Source organism: Homarus americanus, unplaced genomic scaffold, assembly GCF_018991925.1.
Source record: "Homarus americanus isolate GMGI-L3 unplaced genomic scaffold, GMGI_Hamer_2.0 scaffold32929, whole genome shotgun sequence".
In the NCBI taxonomy this organism is placed as follows: Eukaryota; Metazoa; Arthropoda; class Malacostraca; order Decapoda; family Nephropidae; genus Homarus; species Homarus americanus.
The window spans coordinates 19903401-19927139 of record NW_024737097.1 but is presented as its reverse complement, the minus strand read 5'-3'; the positions used below and the strand labels follow the sequence as shown (position 1 = coordinate 19927139).

Below are 23739 nucleotides of genomic sequence, written 5' to 3'. Positions count from 1 at the left end.
CTGGCTGGGTCTTTTCTTGCATGGTAAGTCATGTGGTGTGGAGAGGGGGATATGGTCGACTTGGGGGAGGGCTGGTTTGTTGGAAGGTGGGAGGGGATTGAAGAAAGCAGAGAAATTCATGAAAGAAGGAAGAGAAGTATGGGTGTAATTTTTTCACGATATTATCTTAGGTTTACATGCTTGAAAGAGTAATAGATGAGAACCCTTATTTCATGATTATTATAATGTGTCATCCATTTCCTTATTTACCATTTTTTTCAGGTTGTTGCTCAGGTTTTAAATAACGGTAATTAGATATTTATTATAACGTTGATATGAGGAGAAATACTGAATACGAGAGTGGATGGAAATCACATTTATTTTAACGTTTACCAACACAGGTTATACAGTCTCAATAGCTCATCCACTGTCCTCGCCTGTCACTTGTGGTCTCCCTGACCCTGGGCTAAAATTATACCATTTATATGAATTAAGAGTTAAAATATGTTTTGTTTACATCACACACCCGAAATTAGTCATTTTAATATATCAAATGTCAGCAAACCATCAAAAATACTCACGGCGGCCGCAAGCACTGGTAATTTTCCCGTGATTCACCAGTACATAAGAACATAAGAATGGAGGAAACTGCAGCGGGCCTATTGGCCCATACTGGGCAGTTCCGTTTACACCCAACCCCTATTGCTCATATAAGCATCCAACCTATGTTTGAAGCTATCCAGCGTATTCGAGTCAATGATGATATTTGGTAACTTGTTCCATTCATCCATTACTCTGTTTCCAAACCAGTGTTTGCCTATTTCGCGCCTAAATCTAAATTTGTCTAATTTAAAACCATTGTTACGAGTTCGCTCCTGGTTGGATAGTTTGAGTACCTTTATAATGTTCCCTTTGTTTAGCCCTGACTTCCATTTATACACCACTGTCAGGTCGTCCCTCGCTCTACGTCTCTCGAGGGAGTGCAAATTAAGATACTTTAACCTGTCTCTATACTCAAGGTTCCTAATGCCCGGGATTAGTCTTGTCATTCTCCTCTGAATTCTTTCCAAGGATTCTATATCCATTCTGTAATAAGGTGACCAGAACTGAACTGCGTAATCCAGGTGTGTTCTCACAAGAGCAAGATACAGTTTTAGGATGACCTCGCTAGTCATGTAACTCACACTCCTTTGTATGAACCTAAGTACTTTACTTTTGTCCACGTTGAATTTCATCTGCCATTTTTCAGACCATTGGAAAAATTTGTTTAGATCTTCCTGTAGTTTTGCGGAGTCCTCGTCAGATTTAATAACACGTCCTATTTTAGTGTCATCAGCAAATTTACTTATGTTGCTGTCTATGCCGATATCTATGTCGTTTATGTATATAATAAATAATAATGGTCCAAGTACTGAGCCTTAGGGAACTCCGCTAGTGACGTTGCTCCAATGGGATTTAGAGAGGTTAATGCTCACTCGTTGTTTCCTGTCCTGTAACCACGCCTTAATCCATTTAAGGATGTTACCTTTAATGCCATGTGCTCCTATCTTTCTAAATAGTCTTTCGTGGGGGACTCTGTCGAAGGCTTTGCTAAAGTCGAGATATACCACATCATAATTGTGCCCCTCGTCCACCGATTCGAAAACTGATGAAAAGAATGTTAATAGATTAGTTAGACATGAACGCCAGCTTGTGAAGCCATGCTGGGAATCATTGATCAATTGGTGCTTCTCCAGGTGATCTCGAACAGAGTTTGAAATGATTGCTTCCAGTAATTTGCCTACTATTGATGTAAGACTGATTGGGCGGTAGTTAAAGGATTGTGATCTTTCCCTCTTCTTGAAAATCGGTATTACATTCGCTATCCGCCAGAATTCTGGTACTACACCTGTTTTTAAGGACATGTTAAACAACTTTGCTAAGGGCATACTAAGCTCTTCCTTACATTCCTTTAATACTCTGGCAAATATCTCATTGGGACCAGGTGACTTATTAGGCTTTAGTTTGTCTATTTGCTTACTAACATCGTTACTAGTCACGACTATCTCGCTTAATTTGTTTTCTTCACTATCTCTGAATAGAGTCGCTGCCTCGGGTATCATGTTTAAATTTTCGGTGGTGAAAACTTTTGAAAAAAATTTATTCAGATTATTGCTCATTTCTCCGTCGTTATCAGTTAGCTCGCCGGTATCTGACCGTATTGGTCCAATCTTTTCTCGTGTTTTAGTTTGATACATTTGGTAGAATCCTTTGGGGTTTGCCTTTGCCTCCCTTGCTGTCTTCACTTCATTGTTCCTCTTAGCTCTCCTTATCTCGGACTTAACCCTACTCGCCAATACCTTATAATAATCCCAGAGGTAAATTTCGCCACGATTTATCCTTCTACCTATAGCCTTCCTTTGGCCAATAATGTTCTTTAAATAATTATTTGTCCATTTAGGGTCATTGTTGTCTGATCTGAGTTTTTTGAGTGGTATGTTCTGCCTTTGTGCATTAAGTAACTCATTATTTAGATTGTCGTGGAACTCGGCAATCTCAGATCTCGTTATCAGGTCGGTGTCAACTGTCAGGTTCCCCCCAGGCGCGACACGGCTTCCCTCAGCTGCCTCTTCAAACTATCAAAGTTTGCCCTTCTGAAATCTGGGACTTTTGTAGAATTTTCCTTAAGTCTGTTCTGAAAATCTAACTGGAATCTAATATCTTTGTGGTCGCTGTTTGCAAGTTCGTTCCCTACCTCGACACTGCTAATGAGGTTTTCTCTGTTCGACAGAACTAAATCGAGTATATTATTACCCCGGGTGGGTTCGGTTATATGTTGACTTAGGAAACAGTCCTGGATCGTTTCGAGAAAATCCTCAGATTCTGAGTTACCTGTAAGGTCAGTCCAATCTATTTGGCCAAGGTTAAAGTCGCCTACTATACAGACTTTATTGTGTATGGAAGCCCTGTGCATTTCATCCCATGCCTGCATTCACGCAGTTATGAATAAATTACCCTTTATGTATAGAACAAAACAAATAATGTAATTGAAATACTGTGTAACATTCAGTGCCATAATATCCTGACCACGGGGGTTAATTATTATGACCCGTTGTAAACTCTACTATGTAATCCTTTTGCGCTACCGCTCACAGGATGAGTGTGGGGTGCACAATAAAGTAGCCGCTGTAAGCGGCAAAATCAAATCAAATCAATCTTCCTCCTCCCCCCACACACACCCTCCTCCTCCCCCTACACCCCCTCCTCCTCCTTCCCGCTTCCCCCCACACCCTACTTAATAATTTGCACCCATCAACCACACTACAATAACCCGACCCAGCTGTACTACCTTCCACACCAATCGACTCAGAAATCTACAATAGTTTGACTACATTTTCGAAGTTGAATCATTACAATATTCCAATAGGCAACTAGAGTCTTGATATTAGTATAAAATGATGAGTAGACGTACAATTTTTCTTTGTTTTTTAAAATAACTAGAGACGATAATAACAGAGAATCACAGACAGTATAGGAATGTGTGTGCGTGTGTGTCTGCGCTTGTGTGTGCGTGTGTGTCTGCGCTTGTGTGTGGGTTTGTGTTTTTGTTTTGTTTTTCATTTGGGTTATTAAGCTTTAACTGTCTACCTCCTTCCTTAGACAGGCATATAATTTCAACAAAAGTACAGTATATTTTTATCTCCATATAATTCAACACGCACACACGCGCATACACACACGCGCATACACACACGCGCGCACGCACACACACACACACACACACACACACACACACACACACACACACACACACATTCTTTCATACATACACACAATGGGCCTCTCAATCGCACTGGACGAAGGTATCAAGGAATATGGGGGACAATTCTATACAGGCCACCAGAATTCTTCCCCTTACGTAACCACCATTAGTCACTGTGACCATTAGACGGACAGGTAGATGAAATATAGATAAACTTATACACGCATACACGCAGACATACACATATAACATATATACGGAAACATACACAATATCCACACATGACATATATACAGTACAGACATACACATATACAAACACACACATATATATATATATACACACATACATATATATGCACACACACACACACACACACATATAATACACACACCAGTTGAACTAGAATAAAACACTTCACTTTACTGAATGGGTGGAACATCTTCTATCTGGAGTGGAGGGCCATGGTCGCCAACCCTCAGATATGAAGATGACTCCATGATTGACTGAATACAAATAATTATCAAAGGTAATTTCCTATCAGCATTAAAACCCACAAGAAGTAAAATAAGCTAATATGATCCTAATAAAGGCATGGGCTTGACTTTCTCGAATCAATACCTCAAACATCACCAAAAGGCAGGTGATGAACTCCACTGTGTTCATCGTTGGAGGGGAGTGGGAGGGTCATTTCCTGTGAAAATATCGTGGGAGTGACCTACATCGATGACCCCTACCTTGACATTTTATTCGATGTTGACCAAAACTGTGTAGTGATGAGATGTTGTCAAGGGCGACCATGGGGCTGAGAGGTTTGGGTTGTGATCGGATCTAAATTTTTGGAGTGATGTTCATCTGTTTGTATACTGGGTAAAAGTTTTCACTGTTAGCGTGTCTGAGTCCTTGGTTCCCTGCGTTTAACAAATACTTTATGGTATTGATTCACTGTGGGATGGATACAGTGTAGCACTTATTCTTTGTGGCATTGATATATTGCGGCATAGATACTGTACATTGTAGCTATCACAATGTAGTTATGATATTTTTTTTTATATGGTGTATGTGGGCGTATTGAAAAGTTTAAGAAATTATATAAAAAACTAAGACTTATTTTAGGTTGCGTAAGACTAATTAAGTACTGAGTTAATTCTTCCCTCGTGTTTCCCTGTTCTGTCCTGTCCCGTCTTTTTGTTATTGCCACCATTCAATATTTTATAACGTATTGATAATTCCTTGCATCTTATTGTTGTTTTTTATTATTCTCACTCTTATTCGCAATCCATTTTTTCCTCTACCTCCTCATTTACGAATTCTGACCTGGGGGACTTGCTCAATCTGACCCTCCCCTCACCATCCTGTAATCAATGTAACAGTAAAGTAGGTACCTGTTGTAAGTCGAAAGTCGCGAATTCGTCGTATTCAGGGAGTCGTTGGAGCTTCCAATAACTTGACATAAATCACTGACTCTTCAGGCTTCTACGCCCTTAACTCGTGAGACATAAAGGCAAGCATGAACTTAGCATGCTTCCCTATTGGGGGGTGCCCCAAAAAAAAAAAAAATCATTCGGCACCATTCCGCTCACGCACCACTCACTTCTCTCTGATTATTATTATTATTATTATTATTATTATTATTATTATTATTATTATTATTATGAACACACGTTTATCATTTCATCCAATTTATCCTCTTATTCGCACGCTCGATCTGTTCTGTTACTGTTACGACTTTCATTATTTCATTATCCAGTGATAGTTAATGATATGAAACCCAGTGAGCAAGGTCTCTTATTGTTACATCTAATTTATTTTCATACAGTGAGGGAATAGATTTTAGGTATGGTGTTACAATACATTATGTTAAGTTCTTGCTCTGGGTCTATACTGTTATTTCGCATATATTTAGAATTTAAGTCATTTTCAGTTTGGAGGCAGGCACCAACTTAAGTGGTTCTCGAGATATTTTAAAGTGCCCCATTGAACCAGTATAACACTTATTATAACACGAATGTACGTCGGATGTTTATCAATTAGTCGTATTTAGGTTATAACCAAATAATCTTTGGCAGTCAGTTCTAACTCAGTAATATATTACATTATTATATCTGGAAAAATGAACTTAAATGTTTTATTGCAGATGTGAGAACGACGAAGACGTCCACAATAAAGGGGGTGAGGGGTGAGGGGGGAGGGGTGAGCGGATGAGATCGTAGACACGTAGAGACATTCACCATTATATTGACGGTTGTGGTGACTGGTCAGCGACTCAGCGGCCAGTCTGCTATTCAACTTTCATCTATTAGGTCGCCGTCACGACGCTCTTTGCCAGAACTGAACTTCAGTCTCCTTCACCAGTCTATCAATTAAAGGACTGACTCACGACTCAGTGACAACCCCTTTAACAAGGAAAAGTTAACTTCTCGACAATTGTTTCCGCAGGTGAGGAAATAACGGAAGTCTGTTTGGCTGTCGCAATTTTACATTCTCATCAAATACTGTATTATTTATTTTATTAAAAAAGTGAATCAACTTATGGGAATACAGTGCGTAATATTTGCATTGGAGAATAATACTTGATAAATTTAAATCAATAGCATTCTGAGTGGAAAAGTATCTTGACATAATTTAGTGTCACTGTTGATGCCTGAGTGGCGAGTAGAGCAATGCTTAGTGCTCACCCAAGGTTGTGTTGTGGGTCCATCCTTCCAAGGATTCTGACACTATAGGGGGGTGGACCACTCCAATGGGCGAAGTGTTCGCCCTCTAAAGTGGTGCAGTAAAATATAATTATTTGCCTACTTACATGTAAGTAATCAAATAATTATCTTATTGCAAAATCAATGGGTTGCTTTGAGAAATTGTCCTTAAATATCTAAAGTTGGATGTCAAGAACTTACTCGCTGTATATGAAATGTTTTTATTGAATAATCCGGTGGTAGCGCACAATATCATGTAAAAGTAGCAATGGGCTTAATGTGTCTTATACGGTGTGCCGACATTTGCTCACAAGACGAATACAACATTAATAGAAAGGAAGACTAATGTTAGGTTAGGTTATGTTAGGTTAGGTTAGGTGAGGTTAGGTATAGGTTTGTTTTGTGAGTATATGCCTTGTGAGCATATATCATGGAACCGTTTTATACATCGCTGCCGCTTGGCAACGCCACCGTCGCGGGAGAATAATTATAATAATAAATACATTGAGTGCTCCACCCTCCTATAGTGCCAGAATCCTTGCCGTTCGATCAACAATTTGTTATTCAAAACTCGAGTTTCTACGTATCAATCAACATTATTTTGCGTAGGTGCCTTGCCTCATGAAAGAGGAAGCTCTACCAATTTTAAGGTCAAAGGTATCATTAGTATTATGAATAGAATTTAAATTTTCATAAACAGGAAATAAGTCAGGCGTTTTATGTTCAGTTGTCGACACTCTTGGTTCCGTTGTGTCCGATTTCATTTTAAAAAAAAAGCATTGCATAAGAAAACCTTTAGGCTATCAAACACACGACACAGATTTAGGAATATACACCAGTACACACACACAACGTAAACACAGGACGTCAGGAAAAAAGAACACTGATAATCATCTTTAAGACAGGTTGATGGAGAGATAAATTTGCTTCATCCTACTCAATTTTTCCAGCTATGGCGTCCGTCCACCGAAAAGGAGGAGGCTACTGGTGGTGCAAAGCAAGCTGGGTTCTCCTGCTGGGGGTGACATTGATGGCGGTGGTGACGGAGGCGGGGCTGGGTGTGAAATACCTCGTGGGGGAGGCTGGCACGAGGGGCACCGACCTTATCATTTCCTGGGTGGCGGCATCACTCAGTGTCTGCTGCCTCGCCTGCCACAAAGGTGAAACACGAGGCTTTTAATTGAAGAAGAGATTAACGTTACAATATATGAACGTTATTGGCCGACAAGGTTCAAATAAATACTTATACCTAATACTGGACTTGTTTCCTAACTGCAATTGGTTTGTTTTAGCGGTGAACGAAAATAAAGTCACAGGATAAAAAGTTACATAACTTGTACACAACACAATATATACAGCATATGATGGCATTGTACGTAGGTTAGGTTCGGTTTTTTCCGTGCCTTTTTTTTTGCCTATTTTCTTGTGACTTTTTTCCTGGATTCGTTTTACCATCCTAGCATTATCCTGTGTGCTGTTGTAATGTTTTTACTGCGCTTCAACAGCAATGTATTTAAGCGCGTAACCCGGTTAGTAATTGCTCTAGTCTAGGATTGCCATATCTGAACATTAAAAAAAAGAGGACCCTCCAGACGACATCCTGCCCCCGGCACACACTTTGGCGCTATGTAACCTTGAAGCAGCCGTGACAATTAATTTTGCATATTTGCATAACATTAATATATATATATATATATACCAGTATCGGTGTACTGTATTGCATTGTGTTTTTAATGTAGGCTAATATACAACATTCATGGTAAAGAAATCTTAAAAATAATAAAAAAAATTACCTTTGCTTAAGGCTGAATATCTTCATTCCCTTAGCTGCAGTCTTCTTCCCCCACTGTGTGTGTGACTTGATGTGCCCATGCACATCAAGATTATGGTTGAAAATTGCTAAACTGCCTTAAATGCAGGGCAAGAAAAACAAATGCTACAGTGTAAAAAAAAGCCATAAGAAAAAAATGGTATACTTTCAACATTTCATTTATGGCTGTAATAGCACTAAATACAAAAACAAATTTAATAATGCGCGTGGCTGAAGAACAAGGAAAAGTAGTAAGTGGCACTACATGCTAGCCCAAAAATTGCTAGCAGCTAAGTTGACAACACCGTACAGGCGTACACGTGACTTATCAGCTGACGAAAACTGAACGAGATCCGTACGGTTTCCACCTCCCCTCTCTCACCGTCTATCTCTCTCTCTCGTCATTCCAGTTTCATGTTTTTTTTTCCGTGGAGAAAATGATGGAAGCTGAAATTCCGGACTTTTAAAGAATTTTAAAAATTACTTCCGGACGAAGATGTCGAGACCTAAATGGAGGACATGTCCGGGAAAATACGGACGTATGGCAACCCTACTCTAGTCCAACATTAAAAAAAAATATATGAGATGGAACTCCCTGTGTGTCTGTAATTAACAAACGATAATAGAAGCTACAAACTCCGGCCGCTCACACAGACACTCAAATGTTGAATGATTGACCAAGAGAGTAGAAATATTTTGCGTGAAGATTATGTAGCTCGTCTTCATGATTTTAATCATATAACATTGATATTATCTTTAAATTATCAATAACCTGGTGATGGGTTACTGAAATACGAGTAGCAACAAAACTTATATGTAAAAAGTTAAAATTTGTTGACGCTAGAGACGGAGAGAACGGTCACTTGGCTGTGTAGACAAATATTTCTGCATTGTTGACAGTTTTAGGGTTGGTGCCCTGTATGTGCGTACATATGTATAATATGTATTTATGTGTGAATGTGTGCTCTCGTATTTGCATAGTGTATCAGTTCAGAAACATCAATCGTCATTAGTTTTAATTCTTGCTGACTGAACAAAACGAAGAGCCGAAAGATACACGTACCAGTTATTGTTACGTGATGTGCTTTTTAAAATTAGTTTATGACAGTCCTTAGTAATTAATTATGTGAGCTAGCATGTCAACACGATTCCCACATAAGAATGTCAGTTATCACATAGCACATCATCAATGTTTTAGGGAAGTATAATGTCGGAAAAACAGCTATTATCACACGTCAATTTGACGTCCAAATATACACTCAGTCATAATGCAACGCTAAAATACCCTGTATATGAATAAATCTACAGTACATTGTCCTCGCAAAGACATGTACAGGGTGTTATAAAGTCTCTTGATGTTTGTATTTTTACACATGCATCGTTTGTCCGTCGTGCCAGTGATTTCAATTACATTGGTATAATGCACTTTATTATGACATCTAAAATGCTTGTGTAGACAGCAACAGATGTATGATTACCTAAAGCAAGTTTGGACTGTGCTCAATTCATGTCAGCGAGGGAATTTAATATATGAACCTTTGAGAACCTCGGTGCTGTGTCCTCAGAGACCCAGTGTGTGGGGTTCAACTGGGTGTCGTCGTCGAAGATGTGTCAGACGTTGTCGTCCCTCAGGAATGTCGTCGAGGACACCACCTGCAACTTGTACGTGGCAGGTGAGGAAGACCCAAGTTTTAGTGACCAAAGTGACAAAGACAAGTTAGCCAACGGCTAGAAGGTTCTAGTTTAGGTTAACTTGCAAGTTTGGGGAATATTTCCTAAACAACAGCCGGAGAGTTGCAGTATTGGTGAGTTTTAGGGAGATTCCCTTCGGAGTAGAATTTTACTAGTTTTTAAGCCGATAAAGTTGTAAGGTACTGTACTTGATTCTCAGTCATATACTGTAATAATAAGTCGAACTGTGATGTATCCAAAACTTTAACGTAATACAGCAAAATACGATTAACTCAAAAGGCTATGTTTACATTACAAAATAAAGCATACGGTAAGTATAAATTAATATGTTTGCCTATTCATACACTGGAAAAAATAGTATAAATTACACTTCTAAGCCTGGAAACATAATCACGACAGACTCGACGCCAATTACATCAGTGGGATTGAAGTTTGACTGTGAAAACTGCCATGGCACCCAGCCATATGGAGTCGACACATGGGTCCACCAGTGTGAGCCACGGACCGAGTCCCTTGCAGTGGGAGTGGCAACCTCCATCTCCTTACTCACCGACCTGGACTTCCTCCTCTGCAGGACCTTCCCCGGCCTCATGTTGGAAACTGACGGTGGGGGAGTTTTGACAGACGACCGCAACTGCTGGGATGTCATAAACAACGGAGGGGTAGGTCACTGTACTAGTGTACTATGTAGGTCCTCATGATACAGTGTTCAGGCAAGGGTTGTTTAGTTAAAGATTCTAGGATATCTAATACCAGACAAGCATACAGATATGCTATACTACTGTCAGGTCAACTGGCTCAGTAATGTACATAAAATATTGCACTGAGTTTATTTTTTCAACTAGTCAATTGAAACCAAACAAACTAACATAATAAACCCAGGTTAATCTTTCCTGACCTACAGGTAACTTGACTTAACTTCTCTACTGTACTGTTGCAGTTGTATATGGTCACGTCAGTGTGGGGAGATAACCAGTTCTTCGACAACCCCAAAACCTTCGCCCACCAGTGTCGTAAAATTCTATCTCCTGACTACAAGGTACGTCGCCAGGTCAAAGGTCACATAACCGTAAGTTAAAAGGTCATGTCAGACGTTTGATTGAAGACTGAATTAGACGGGATGCAAGTCATGTCAAACCCTGCTGTATTGTGGCCTGGATAAAGTGTGTAGTGGGTGTAGTAAAAATAATTCGTTGAGTGTAGTGTGTATGAGAGTGTACTGTGTCTAGTAGGTAATGGATGCAGTGTAGTGTACAGTGGTCAATTGTGTAGTGTATAATGGACTAGAATAGTTTAGTGTACAAGGGTATGTAGTGTAGTGTACAGTGGGTGTAGTTTAGTGTATAATGGGCGTAGTGTAGTGTACAGAGGGTGTATTGTCGTGTATAGTGGGTGTAGTGTACAGTGGGTGTAGTGTAGTGTATAATGGGTGTGGTGTGGTGTAGTGTACAGTGGGTGTAATGTAGTGTATAATGGGTGTGGTGTAGTGTAATGTAGTGTAGTGTATTGTACAGTGGGTGTAGAGTAGTGTATAATGGGTGTGGTTTAGTGTAGTGTACAGTGGGTGTAGTTTAGTTTACAGTGGGTATAGTGTAGTGTAGAGTGAGTGCAGTGCAGTGTACAGTGGTCTGTAGTGTAGTGTACAGTGGTCTGGAATGTAGTGTACAGTGGTCTGTAGTGTAGTGTACAGTGGTCTGTAATGTAGTGTACAGTGGTCTGTAGTGTAGTGTACAGTGGTCTGTAATGTAGTGTACAGTGGTCTGTAGTGTAGTGTACAGTGGTCTGTAATGTAGTGTACAGTGGTCTGTAGTGTAGTGTACAGTGGTCTGTAATGTAGTGTACAGTGGTCTGTAGTGTAGTGTACAGTGGTCTGTAATGTAGTGTACAGTGGTCTGTAGTGTAGTGTACAGTGGTCTGTAGTGTAGTGTACAGTGGTCTGTAGTGTAGTGTACAAGTATGGTTTATAGTGTAGACTAAGTTATATTCTAAAGTTTTAAAACAAAATTTGAACCCTTACACTCGCAGGTTGACAGAGACCGGTGTGTGGCTGGGCAGGAGAAGTTAGAGAGTGTAGCTGGGGCGTCGGGCCGCTACCACCTGCTGGTGTGTCCTCCTCACATGGCCGCTTTCACTCTCTCCTTCATCCAGGACGTCGGCCCCTCCCTCACCTGCTGCCTCATTTACTGAACCTCCTTCACCTGCTGCCTCATCTACTGAACCTCCTTCACCTGCTGCCTCATCTACTGAACCTCCTTCACCTGCTGCCTCATCTACTGAACCTCCTTCACCTGCTGCCTCATCTACTGAACCTTCACCTGCTGCCTCATCTACTGAACCTCCTTCACCTGCTCATCTACTGAAACCTCCTTCACATCTACTGAACCTCCTTCACCTGCTGAACTCTCCTGAACCTCCTTTGCCTCATCTACTGAACCTCCTTCACCTACTGCCTCATCTACTGAACCTCCTTCACCTGCTGCCTCATCTACTAAACCTTCTTCAACTGCTGCCTCATCTACTGAACCTCCTTCACCAGCTGCCTCATCTAAACCTTCACCTGCTGCCTCATCTACTGAACCTCCTTCACCAGCTGCCTCATCTACTGAACCTCCTTCACCTGCTGCCTCATCTATTAAACCTCCTTCACCACTGCCTCATCTACTAAACTTCACCTGCTGCCCATCTACTAAACCTCCTTCACCCTGCCTCATCTACTAAACCTCCTTCACCTGCTGCCTCATCTACTAAACCTCCTTCACCTGCTGCCTCATCTACTGAACCTCCTTCACCTGCTGCTCATCTACTAAACCTCCTTCACCAAACTAAAACCTCCTTCACCTGCTGCCTCATCTACTAAACCTCTTTCACCTGCTGCCTCATCACCTCCTTCACCTGCTGCCCATCTACTAAACCTCCTTCACCTGCTGCCTCATCTACTGCCTCCTTCACCTGCTGCCTCATCTACTAAACTTGCTGCATCATCTTACTGAACCTCCTTCACCTGCTGCCCCATCTACTAAACTCTGCCTGACTCACTAAACCTCCTTCACCCTCTGTCCTTCACTGCTAAACCTCCTTCACCTGCTGCCTCATCTACTAAACCTCCTTCACCTGCTGCCTCATCTACTGAACCTCCTTCACCTGCTGCCTCATCTACTAAACCTCCTTCACCTGCTGCCTCGTCTACTAAACCTCCTTCACCTGCTGCCTCATCTACTAAACCTCCTTCACCTGCTGCCTCATCTACTAAACCTCCTTCACCTGCTGCCTCATCTACTAAACCTCCCTCACCTGCTGCCTCATCTACTAAACCTCCTTCACCTGTTGCCTCCTGTAATGAATCTCCCTCACCTGCTGCCTCATCTACTGAACCTTCCTCACCTGCTGCCTCATCTACTGAACCTTCCTCACCTGCTGCCTCATCTACTGAACCTTCCTCACCTGCTGCCTCATCTACTGAACCTTCCTCACCTGCTGCCTTGTCTACTGAACCTTCACCTCTCTTTCCTCGACTTAACTCTCACAAAACAACTGAACTTCATCCTGCTGAAGTATTTCATCAGTCTTCAACTTTACTGACACTCCACCTACTGAAGTCACCAGAAGGCCACACTGCTGAACTCTCACTCGTGTTGTCTGTTTCAGTAAATATTGCCCCCGCCAGTTAAGTTAAAACTCTGTAAACGACAAATCCTGATGGCATCACCTGGATGACGTCACTCTAAATGTTTAATCAACAAGAAGTTCCAATTAGAAGTTTCCATTCCAAGAAACACAATGATTAGTATTATTTACACTTGTACTGTTGGGATAGTGACATACACACGCACGATAAACACAAGCATACTGTAAACGCGGTAGGAAACATATAAAAATAGTTTTAAATTTTTTGCATGAAAGTAACGTCTAAAAACCTCAACTTGCTTTCTTATATATTATTGATTGTAAATACGATAATGACATTATGAATTATTATGAAATTGTACAATTATTTTTTCTAGCATAATTATATTTATTATAGTATTTAATTATTAAACTGCTCATAATGACTTAGTCTCGTTATTATTATTATTATCATTATGTAATTTTCTATGAGGATAATTGAACTGATTCAACTTCGGTATTAAATTTCTTTTATTTTTTAAAATCTTGAGACAAATAAAATTATGAAATTTAAAAAAGTTGTAATTTTCCATAAGCAATAAAACCTGTTACTGTATTGACGTCACCCCAATACTTATACTGTAAGACACAAGGTACCAATTGAAGCATTTATGAGCACATGACTGTACACAACTACTGGTAGTGTTAGTGATTGTTAGAAATGTATAGTTGATCATTAATAAATAAAAGATTGTATTAATGAAAGAATGAGTGAATGAATAAATAAAGACTAACACAAATTATGTCAAGTATATTGCATAAATCGACAGCTATTCATTAGACAGAACCAGACATTATAATTCGTCTGATCTACAGTAATTAACAAAATATTAAATAAATCAAGTGTAGCAAACTTTGTATGAAAATAAATAATTATAAATATTTAAATAAATATATAAATTAAGCAAAATAATTGTTTTTCTCGCCAGCAGGAAGTGTTTTATATTATTAAAATCTACTGTGTGTAACTTGATGAAGATTGATAACCTCACTCTGACAGCTGGAGGAAGACAGTTCCCGCCTGACTTTCTCACACTGACAGTTTCAGAACAATACTTGAAGTATGATACTTCTTAAAGTCTGTTGGTTTCTTTGGAAAGTACTGTACTTTCAGCCTTACTACTGTAGTCTTCAACACTCTTGGTAAGTCACTGCAGATCACAGGAGCTGATAGAGGAGGCCCATGACAAGAAAGATATACGTATGTAGAGAATCCCAACATGAGTTTCTAGCTAGTTAAGTGAGCATGGTGATAATTTTGTAAATACGTTAAAAGTTTTGCAATGAGAACACGTATTCTAACCTAACTGAGCTGCCAACACTCGAGGCAACTGTGACGAATCTAAGTGTGAGAGAACTTTTTCTACACTGACACGTCTGCACAAATACATGTGATGCGGTATGAGAAAGCACACACATACGTATTTATATCAGGATGTTTATCTCTTTGCTCGACATCTTGGGGACAAGTTACGGAAAATAGATCTGCTCGTGATGTTTTGCTAATGGGACGTTGGAGTGATGTTATTGTGAGGCGATATGATTTTGCTCAATGCTTGTCCAGTCATATGGTACTAAATTAAAGTTTTACTTTTTACTACATTTGAAATATTAAAAGTACACTTGCATCTGTATAACTGGACTATTGTGTAACTATACAGAAATGCTTGACTGTAACCTCCATATCTATCTATCTTAAGATTGGCAATAGTAGTAGTATACAGTCAACCCCATCCTGTAAACTTACACAATAGTCCAGCAGTTATACAGATGCGTGTGCACTTTATTCAAGTCTTATTGCTACTAACGAAGAAGAAAAACGCAGCAGAGAATTTCATAAGCGTATATATTGTTTCCGGTGGAAACAGAACTTCACTGGGAAGAGAATAAAAGAAAAAAATTAACGATAGCATTGCGTTGGGTGTGCGTGTATTTACTTCTTCTTGTGCCTGTGGGTGTGCATGTTTACTCGTTCGCTTTTGTGTGCATGTACTGTGGATTAGTCTGTTTATTTGCCGGTGTATGTATTTGTGAGTTTATTTGCGTGGTAGAGCGCGAGCGTGTGTGTGTGGGGGGGGAGAGATAATCAGGAAAGTCGCAGTGCAGTACTGGAGGTAATAAAACCCTTTACGTCACGACCCCCCCCCCTACCTGAAAGAGGTATTGTTGGTATTTCTTCCAAGACCTTCCTTAAAATTAATTCCCAAAACCATAATGACGACCGAGTTACTAATAATTATTAAAATTACATGGTGGATCAATCTTTGCAGCAGCGATCCCTTCAGCCCATGACGTCATCGAACAACCACGCTTTACTTTTCATTCCTGGTAGTACTGGTGCACTAGGTTGCCCGTTGCCGTAACAATTATGTTAGCCTAAGATCTATTAACTCAGTATTCGTTTATTCTTTTAACTAATCCCTCCGTGTCTTCAAAGTATCTTCCAGTTAATATAATTTGCATCAAGAGGAGAAATAAGATACAGAAATCAAGAGTTACACAAACGAATAGGAGAGAAAACCCACAGGCTAGCATGAAGGCGTTTATGACAGAGCGGGTAATTACTACAAGCAAGACGACTTAGACGAGGAGGCTTTCCCAGAACTCGGCGGCGGTCAGCTCACTGATGGTAGATTACCGACATCACGATATGAATTCTAAAATACTCATACGTCACTTGTGTTCGCTGTAACTGGAGATGAAATAATATAACAGCGTTGCGGTAAAGTCGAGTTAAAACGATTTCAACATTGTTTTAGATGCAGTGCGTATGTCATAGCTGGAATGAAATAGTGACATACCTTTCTTATGCCCGGTTGTGAAGTACTTATTGTGAGCGAGAACTAGTTTATTAGCTGCTTTAAACAGTAATGGATGGTTCCGCGATGGGCTAGGGGGAGTCATGCCACAACAGATACTGACGCAATGTTTTGTTACGTTGTCGCCGGAGATTAATCAAGAATTTCCTCTTTAAATTGCAAGTTATAGAAAAATATTAAGTTAACTATAAAATTTTCGTAATATAAAATTGTTATTCTGAGTTTTGTTGTTCTTCAGGGTGCATTAGGGTGGACCGGTGATGTGTGAGGGTGTGTTGAGGTGGATGGGCGTGGGTGAAGGTGTGTTAGGATGTGTTCACCCATCATCACAAAGGTTGTTACTGGTGGATGGATGAAGGATGGGTGTGGGTGGAGAAGGGGTGGGTGAGAGAAGGTGGGGAGAGGAGTGAAGGACGCTGTGAGTGGGGTGGAAGGAGGAGTGAGGGAGATTGTGGATGAAGGGGAGGAGTGAGAGTAAGGTGGATGAAGGGGAGGAGTGAGAGTAAGGTGGATGAAGGGGAGGAGTGAGAGTAAGGTGGATGAAGGGGAGGAGTGAGAGTAAGGTGGATGAAGGGGAGGAGTGAAGGTGGATGGAGGAGTGAGGGGTGAGGGTAAGGTGGATGAAGGGGAGGAGAACCTTAATGCTAGTGAATGGCGTCGCTAACACCGCCTTCCTAATTCACTTGCCCGCCTGTTCACCCTCGGGCCACCCTCACAAGGTGGGTGGGTATGTGGGAAGGTGGGTGGGGTGTGTGGGAAGGAGGGTGGGTGTGTAGGAAGGTGGGTGGGTGTGTAGCAAGGTGGGTGGGTATGTAGGAAGGTGGGTGGGTGTGCAGGAAGGTGGGTGGGTTTGTAGGAAGGTGGGTGGGTGTGTGGGAAGGAGGGTGGGTATGTAGGAAGGTGGGTGGGTGTGTAGGAGGGTGGGTGGGTGGGGTAGTGGGTGTGTGGGAAGGTGGGTGGGTGTGTGGGAAGGTGAGTGGGTGTGTAGGAAGGTGGGTGTATGTGTAGCAAGGTGGGTGGTGTGTGTAGGAAGGTGGGTGGGTGTGTGGTGGGTGGGTATGTAGGAAGGTGGGTGGGTGTGCAGGAAGGTGGGGTGGTTGTAGGAAGGTGGGTGGGTGTGTGAAGGTGGGGTGTGGTGTGTAGGGAAGGTGGGTGTATGTGTAGCAAGGTGGGTGGGTATGTAGGAAGGTGGGTGGGTGTGTAGGTGGGTGGGTGTGTAGGAAGGTGGTGTGGGTGTGTAGCAAGGTGGGTGGGTATGTAGGAAGGTGGGTGGGTGTGTAGGAAGGGTGGGTTTGTAGGAAGGTGGGTGGGTGTGTAGCAAGGTGGGTGGGTATGTAGGAAGGTGGTAGGAAGGTGGGTGGGTGTGTAGGAAGGTGGGTGGGTGTGTAGAAGGTGGGTGGGTATGTAGGAAGGTGGGGGGGTGTGTAGCAAGGTGGGTGGTATGTAGGAAGGTGGGTGGGTGTGTGCAGGAAGGTGGGTGGGTGTGTGGGTGGTGTGTAGGAAGGTGGGTGGGTGTGTGGGAAGGTGGGTGTGTGGGTGGGTGTGTGGCAAGGTGGGTGGGTATGTAGGAAGGTGTGTAGGAAGGTGGGTGGGTTTGTAGGAAGGTGGGTGTGGGTATGTAGGAAGGTGGGTGGGTGTGTAGGAAGGTGGGTTTGTAGGAAGGTGGGTGGGTGTGTAGCAAGGTGGGTGGGTATGTGTGTAGGGTGGGTGGGTATGTAGGAAGGTGGGTGTGTGAAGGTGGGTGGGTGTGTAGGAAGGTGGTGGGTGTGTAGGAAGGTGGGTGGGTATGTAGGAAGGTGGGTGTGTGTGTAGCAAGGTGGGTGGGTATGTAGGAAGGTGGGTGGGTATGTAGGAAGGTGGGTGGGTATGTAGCAAGGTGGGTGGGTATGTAGGAAGGTGGGTGTGTGTTTACGTAATTCCTTTCTAAATCTTAAGGCTTGAAAGTTGGTCAGAGTAAACCGGGACCACGTGAAGATTAAGCCACCCAGTTTATTCAACCTGATGATTAAACACTCTAATGTTACCTGAGGGATTACGTTAGGTTAGGTTAGGTTAGATTAGATTAGGTTAGATTAGGTTAGGTTAGATTAGGTTAGGTTAGATTAGGTTAGGTTAGATTTGGTTAGTATTTTGGTGTTTAGAGGTGAGAAAAGCTGGGGGGTAGGGAGAGGGGGGCGTTCTAATCTTCACGTAATCTTCTTGGCCTGAGGTTGTTGAGAGAAGGTGAGGTATAAGGTAAGCGGATCTCACCTCACACAGGCAGGGGGCGTGGGGGGTCCACCTACACGACCTTCCTTCTCGAGTGACCTGACGAATGTGTGTGTGTGGTGATGGTGGGTCGAAGGGACACAACAAGGTATCATTCTAATCTTGTACAGATCCCATATAACTTAACCTAATCAAGCACTAGTTTAGGTTAGGTTAGTGATATCGCATGTTAGGTATTACAGTCTCGTATTTTACATGTCTGATAAGTTTTCATAAACTGTAAATAATAAAGAATAAACAAAATTAAAAATACCTTATTATTATTTGTCCTAGGGCGCTTTTGTCCTACACTCCATCCTCTCATATAGTGTGAGGGCGATAACTCTTCAGGTGAAATAAGCTGGGGGCAAAGATTTTTCATGTGATCACAAAAAAAAACACGACTCATTGTGTGGAAAGGTGTTTACGAGAAGCCAAGCCTCTACCGGTCTGGCCTAACCCACGGAAATGTTTGGTTTACGATTTCCTTAAGTATTATGTTAAGTGTCCATATTACCTGAGGCGTCACACTTCACCACGACCTCTTACTCCCACCACCACCACCACCTCCCCCTCTTCATTGTTTTTCTTTTTCGGATCACCTGAAGAATATCCACCCCAGTAGCTTACTTACTTATTTTACCTAAAGATTAACCACCCTAACGCTAAACTTAACCTAACTTACCACTCTAAAGCTAAACTAAACCTAACTTACCACTCTAACGCTAAACTAAACCTAACTTACCACTCTAACGCTAAACTAAACCTAACTTACCACTCTAAAGCTAAACTTAACCTAACTTACCACTCTAACGCTAAACTTAACCTAACTTACCACTCTAACGCTAAACTAAACCTAACTTACCACTCTAACGCTAAACTTAACCTAACTTACCACTCTAAAGCTAAACTTAACCTAACTTACCACTCTAACGCTAAACTTAACCTAACTTACCACTCTAACGCTAAACTTAACCTAACTTACCACTCTAAAGCTAAACTAAACCTAACTTACCACTCTAACGCTAAACTAAACCTAACTTACCACTCTAACGCTAAACTAAACCTAACTTACCACTCTAACGCTAAACTAAACCTAACTTACCACTCTAAAGCTAAACTAAACCTAACTTACCACCCTAAAGCTAAACTAAACCTAACTTACCACTCTAACGCTAAACTAAACCTAACTTACCACTCTAACGCTAAACTAAACCTAACTTACCACTCTAACGCTAAACTTAACCTAACTTACCACTCTAACGCTAAACTAAACCTAACTTACCACTCTAACGCTAAACTTAACCTAACTTACCACCCTAAAGCTAAACTAAACCTTACTTAACCTCATCCCCCCAAAATAGTGTTATGACTGTTTAATCTTCCCAGATATAAAAGGTTTCGCCAAATTAACTCAAGCCAGGATAATCTGTGACTGGTTGACATGAGATTAACACGCGATATCACTTTAGACCACGCCCCTCCTGACCTGACCTGACCTGACGAGGAGGGGCAGTATTACCTATATTACCACACAACTGAACTCAATAAAACCAGTACTAGAACGAGGTTGACATAGAGAACACTACTTGCTACCTTGAGTGGAAGCATAGGAGAAAATCTCACCGGGAAAAACATTAACAGAACGCAAAGTTAATACTGTGACACCTTACCTATCCCAAGTGAGTTTTCCGTCAGTGCAGTGTTTACATCACCTTCATCTACACGTTTAAGTGGGCATCTTTATTGGGAAACAAATCCTTTAAAGGTAAGTGTACATTATTATTATTATTATTATTATCAGTATTATAAAACATGTCCTTAACAGTGCCTGGGGGGACGGGTTAGCTTTGGTGGTTAATCAAAGTGTGAAATAAGGTATAGGCGAATTTTCAGATGCTCCATTTTCAAGACGGGGGATTCTGAGTTTAAATTGTACATTTTCAGGTGAGGATGGGTCAGGGTAGCTCGTGTGTGTGGGCGTCTCGGGTGCGTGAAGGCCTCCTGGACAAGGCTCGTGACAACATCAATCACAACACGGTAAGTCTCGTCCATCATCCTCCTCTCTGTTTATTCGTCATTATCCAACTTTTTTTTTATGATGGGTGTTTAAATAAATGACTACGCGTTTTACTATTAGTTTAGTATTATTTATGAAAGTATGTCGTGTTTATTAGCCGTTTTTTGAGGTCAGTTCATGGTTACTCTCCTCTCTCTCTCTTCAAAAATCCCAACCTGCCTTTCCATCCACAGTACCGAGTCGAGCGAGTGTGGTGGACTCAGCGTTGCCAGTGGCCATCCCTGCCTGGCCACCCTGTAGAGGAGGAGGAATTCCATGTGTGTGAGATCCTCGTCACCTCCCTCGGCCACGAAGACAACACCCACCAACTCCACCCTGACCATCATATCACTCCATCTCGTGCCGAGGAGGTGGGGGAAGGTTGGATGCCCGTGTACCTTCGTCATAACAATACTATATTCTGAGTATCTTAGAGCATCGGGGATTATTATGACTGGTGTACATAGAACTAAGTTTAGGTCATTACGGCAGACATAGTGGAGGCTGCCATACTTGTATTTACAATTATTTTTAATGATTCACGAGAAGTTTCGCACCAGATTTTGATGTTTTATTGAAAAAATGAGATGATGTTATTAGTGGATATTATACCTAAGTGTCATTGTTGAAATAATGTTTACAGCGGTGCTTAATATTTTTTTTTATAAGTTAAATGATATGCTTATTTATATTATCTAGATTTATAATAGTACAATACTTCAATAGAAAGCAAAAACAATTGTGTCCAGTCAAGTGTATAATTATGTAAAAGGGTGTTTGGTCTACCCATTTTTACAAAGTACTACAGACGATAGTTCTCACAGCGTATGTAGATTTACAAATGTGTTTTAGATTAATTATTTACATGATTAGCCTTACAAAGGTGATGTAGAACCAACTTCCTATGGTATCAGCTTTACAATTGTATTTTAGGTCCAAATTTATTATAGGTAAACTATTTACATAATTTTACAAATGTGTCTCAGGTCAACTACAAAACCAGATAGCTTTACTAAGGTGCTCGAGGCATGTTAGTCAGAGTATCACCAGTCTCAGGTAGTTCTCAGCTGACGAGTTTAAAAAGTGACACATGATATGTATTGTATCTTAATGCAATATAAGTATCCTAGCTTTGTGGTATAATGTATTGGTCAAAGTCAATAAGGCAAGTTGTATATTAAAATGTACGTTAAAATTTGTAAGAAATCTAGTGTCAGTATGTTAAACTATGCAATACAGTACAGTAGATAAAGTATCAATGTATACGTTAAAAGTTTACATAAAAATTGATGTAAATGTATTTGCCTTATTTTCTTGAAACAGGTTACTCGTGCTGTTAACAGGCAAGTACGATATAATAAAGAACACCTACATTTCGGGTTTCTAGACAATATATCTTCTACTGATTCTATATGTGTGTGTTGTATGTGTTAAAGTGCGTCTCCTCAGTAAACAAGATCATTCACCTACTGTACGGACTTCGGGGTGCGAGTCGTCATCTTTATATTATCAGTTGACCAGAAGTAGGTATTGCTACTCTTCTTACACACTATTAGTTTCCTTGGGCGTCTGTTTAAGAAATCAGAATAAGATACTTTCTGGGCGTGCGGTTCTCGACGCTTCAATTTTTCAAATGTCAGCCCCTCAAACTATTCCTCCTAAATATATATGGTTCTCTGTTTTTAATATTTAGTTGAACCACTTAAAAGGAAAATACAAAGATGGTGATTTTAATAGTGCTGGAGTGAACTGAAATTGTACTATAGTGGACCTTGACGAGTTCTCTCTCTCTCAGTAATGCGGATGATGGTTGAGTGCTCGAATTTTGACACTCCGGATCTAACTCGTTATTTATAAGTAAAAACTACGTACCGGTGCCTTATTCCCTGAACCAAACACGGATGGTAAGAACCCTAATAGAGGATGTCCTTTCTTCCCAGCCGGAGTGTCTTGGTAAGTCAACTGTGAAGGATCTATTATGATTCTTGTGCGGTTGACTTGAGATTTTCGTGTGTGTAATTATCGGTTTACAAAATTCTAGAACCTCTGACCTTTTTCTTCTTTTTTTAATATGCCTCGTCCACATTAATTCTAATTCATTAAATATAGTTTATATCTGTGTACACTCGCCACAAAAGATATCTGCAACGAAGGATTTTGACAATCTTACCGAGACAACAGGAGTCGCAGTGTTCATTTTGAGATTCATTGGACCTCACCTTGCAGATACAGTACTTTCTGTAGCGAGTGTACCTCAATTAAACAATTCTGGTTTTTGTTTCTTTACCGACACCTTCATCCTCCACCACACCCGTGCCTATATCCTCCACTACACCCGCGCCTCTATCCTCTACCACACCCGCGCCTATATCCTCCACTACACCCGCGCCTCTATCCTCCACCACACCCGCGCCTATATCCTCCACTAAGCTTCATTGAACCATGAAGTATTATAAACAATATTTGTCTATCTTAGTTGTTCGGTCGTGGCATTTAATCACGTGCAGGTAGTTTTCAACTTTATTTGTGGCTCATTGAAACTTAAACTTAACCTGAGAACAGATCATGTTGTCTAAAATGAAGAGATTTATAAGAGATATTTACAAGTGCCATTTGGCCCCATTGCTAGTTATACCATAATGGATGTTTATCAGTGCGTGGAAAATATGATTTACCAGACCATTTGACACAACAATTGTTTATTCTTAAGCACTCTACGAACTACTCATGAAGCAGCCAATGGCACAAGAAAAATAAATCAGAAATGCACAAAAAGTGTCCACCAAGTAATAATGTTACGCATCTTAAGACAATTATCACGTTAATTGGTGACTCCTACCTACAGGGCTCAGGGCCATGAGTGCCAATGTGGAGCCTTCGTTACTGGGCCTCATGGCGAGGTCGAAGTGTTCGCTCTTCCCGACACGCATGTACCCAGCTGTGACGACAAGATATGCCAAGAGGAGGCGGGAACCTTAATTTCTGCATACTAACAGACCGTCATTGTATTATCCTCTGTCATAATAGTGAGT

The 23739-nt window shown here is 41.1% G+C and overlaps 2 protein-coding genes across 2 annotated transcripts; one reads left to right on the top strand and one right to left on the bottom strand.

Moving 5' to 3' along the window:
- Window positions 1-5955: 5955 nt before the first annotated feature.
- Window positions 5956-12257, top strand: LOC121873103. The gene is made up of 6 exons (XM_042376414.1): window positions 5956-6160; window positions 7368-7577; window positions 9793-9900; window positions 10319-10581; window positions 10860-10958; window positions 11945-12257. Exons 2-6 carry the CDS (start codon window positions 7370-7372, stop codon window positions 12104-12106), a joined length of 840 nt encoding a protein of 279 aa, XP_042232348.1. The 5' UTR covers window positions 5956-6160; window positions 7368-7369; the 3' UTR covers window positions 12107-12257.
- LOC121873135 (paraneoplastic antigen Ma6E-like) lies at window positions 12247-23637 on the bottom strand. The gene is made up of 3 exons (XM_042376451.1): window positions 23551-23637; window positions 13001-13436; window positions 12247-12548 (listed from the first exon to the last, which is right to left on the bottom strand). Exons 1-3 carry the CDS (start codon window positions 23635-23637, stop codon window positions 12247-12249), a joined length of 825 nt encoding a protein of 274 aa, XP_042232385.1.
- Between the last annotated feature and the right edge of the window lie 102 nt (window positions 23638-23739).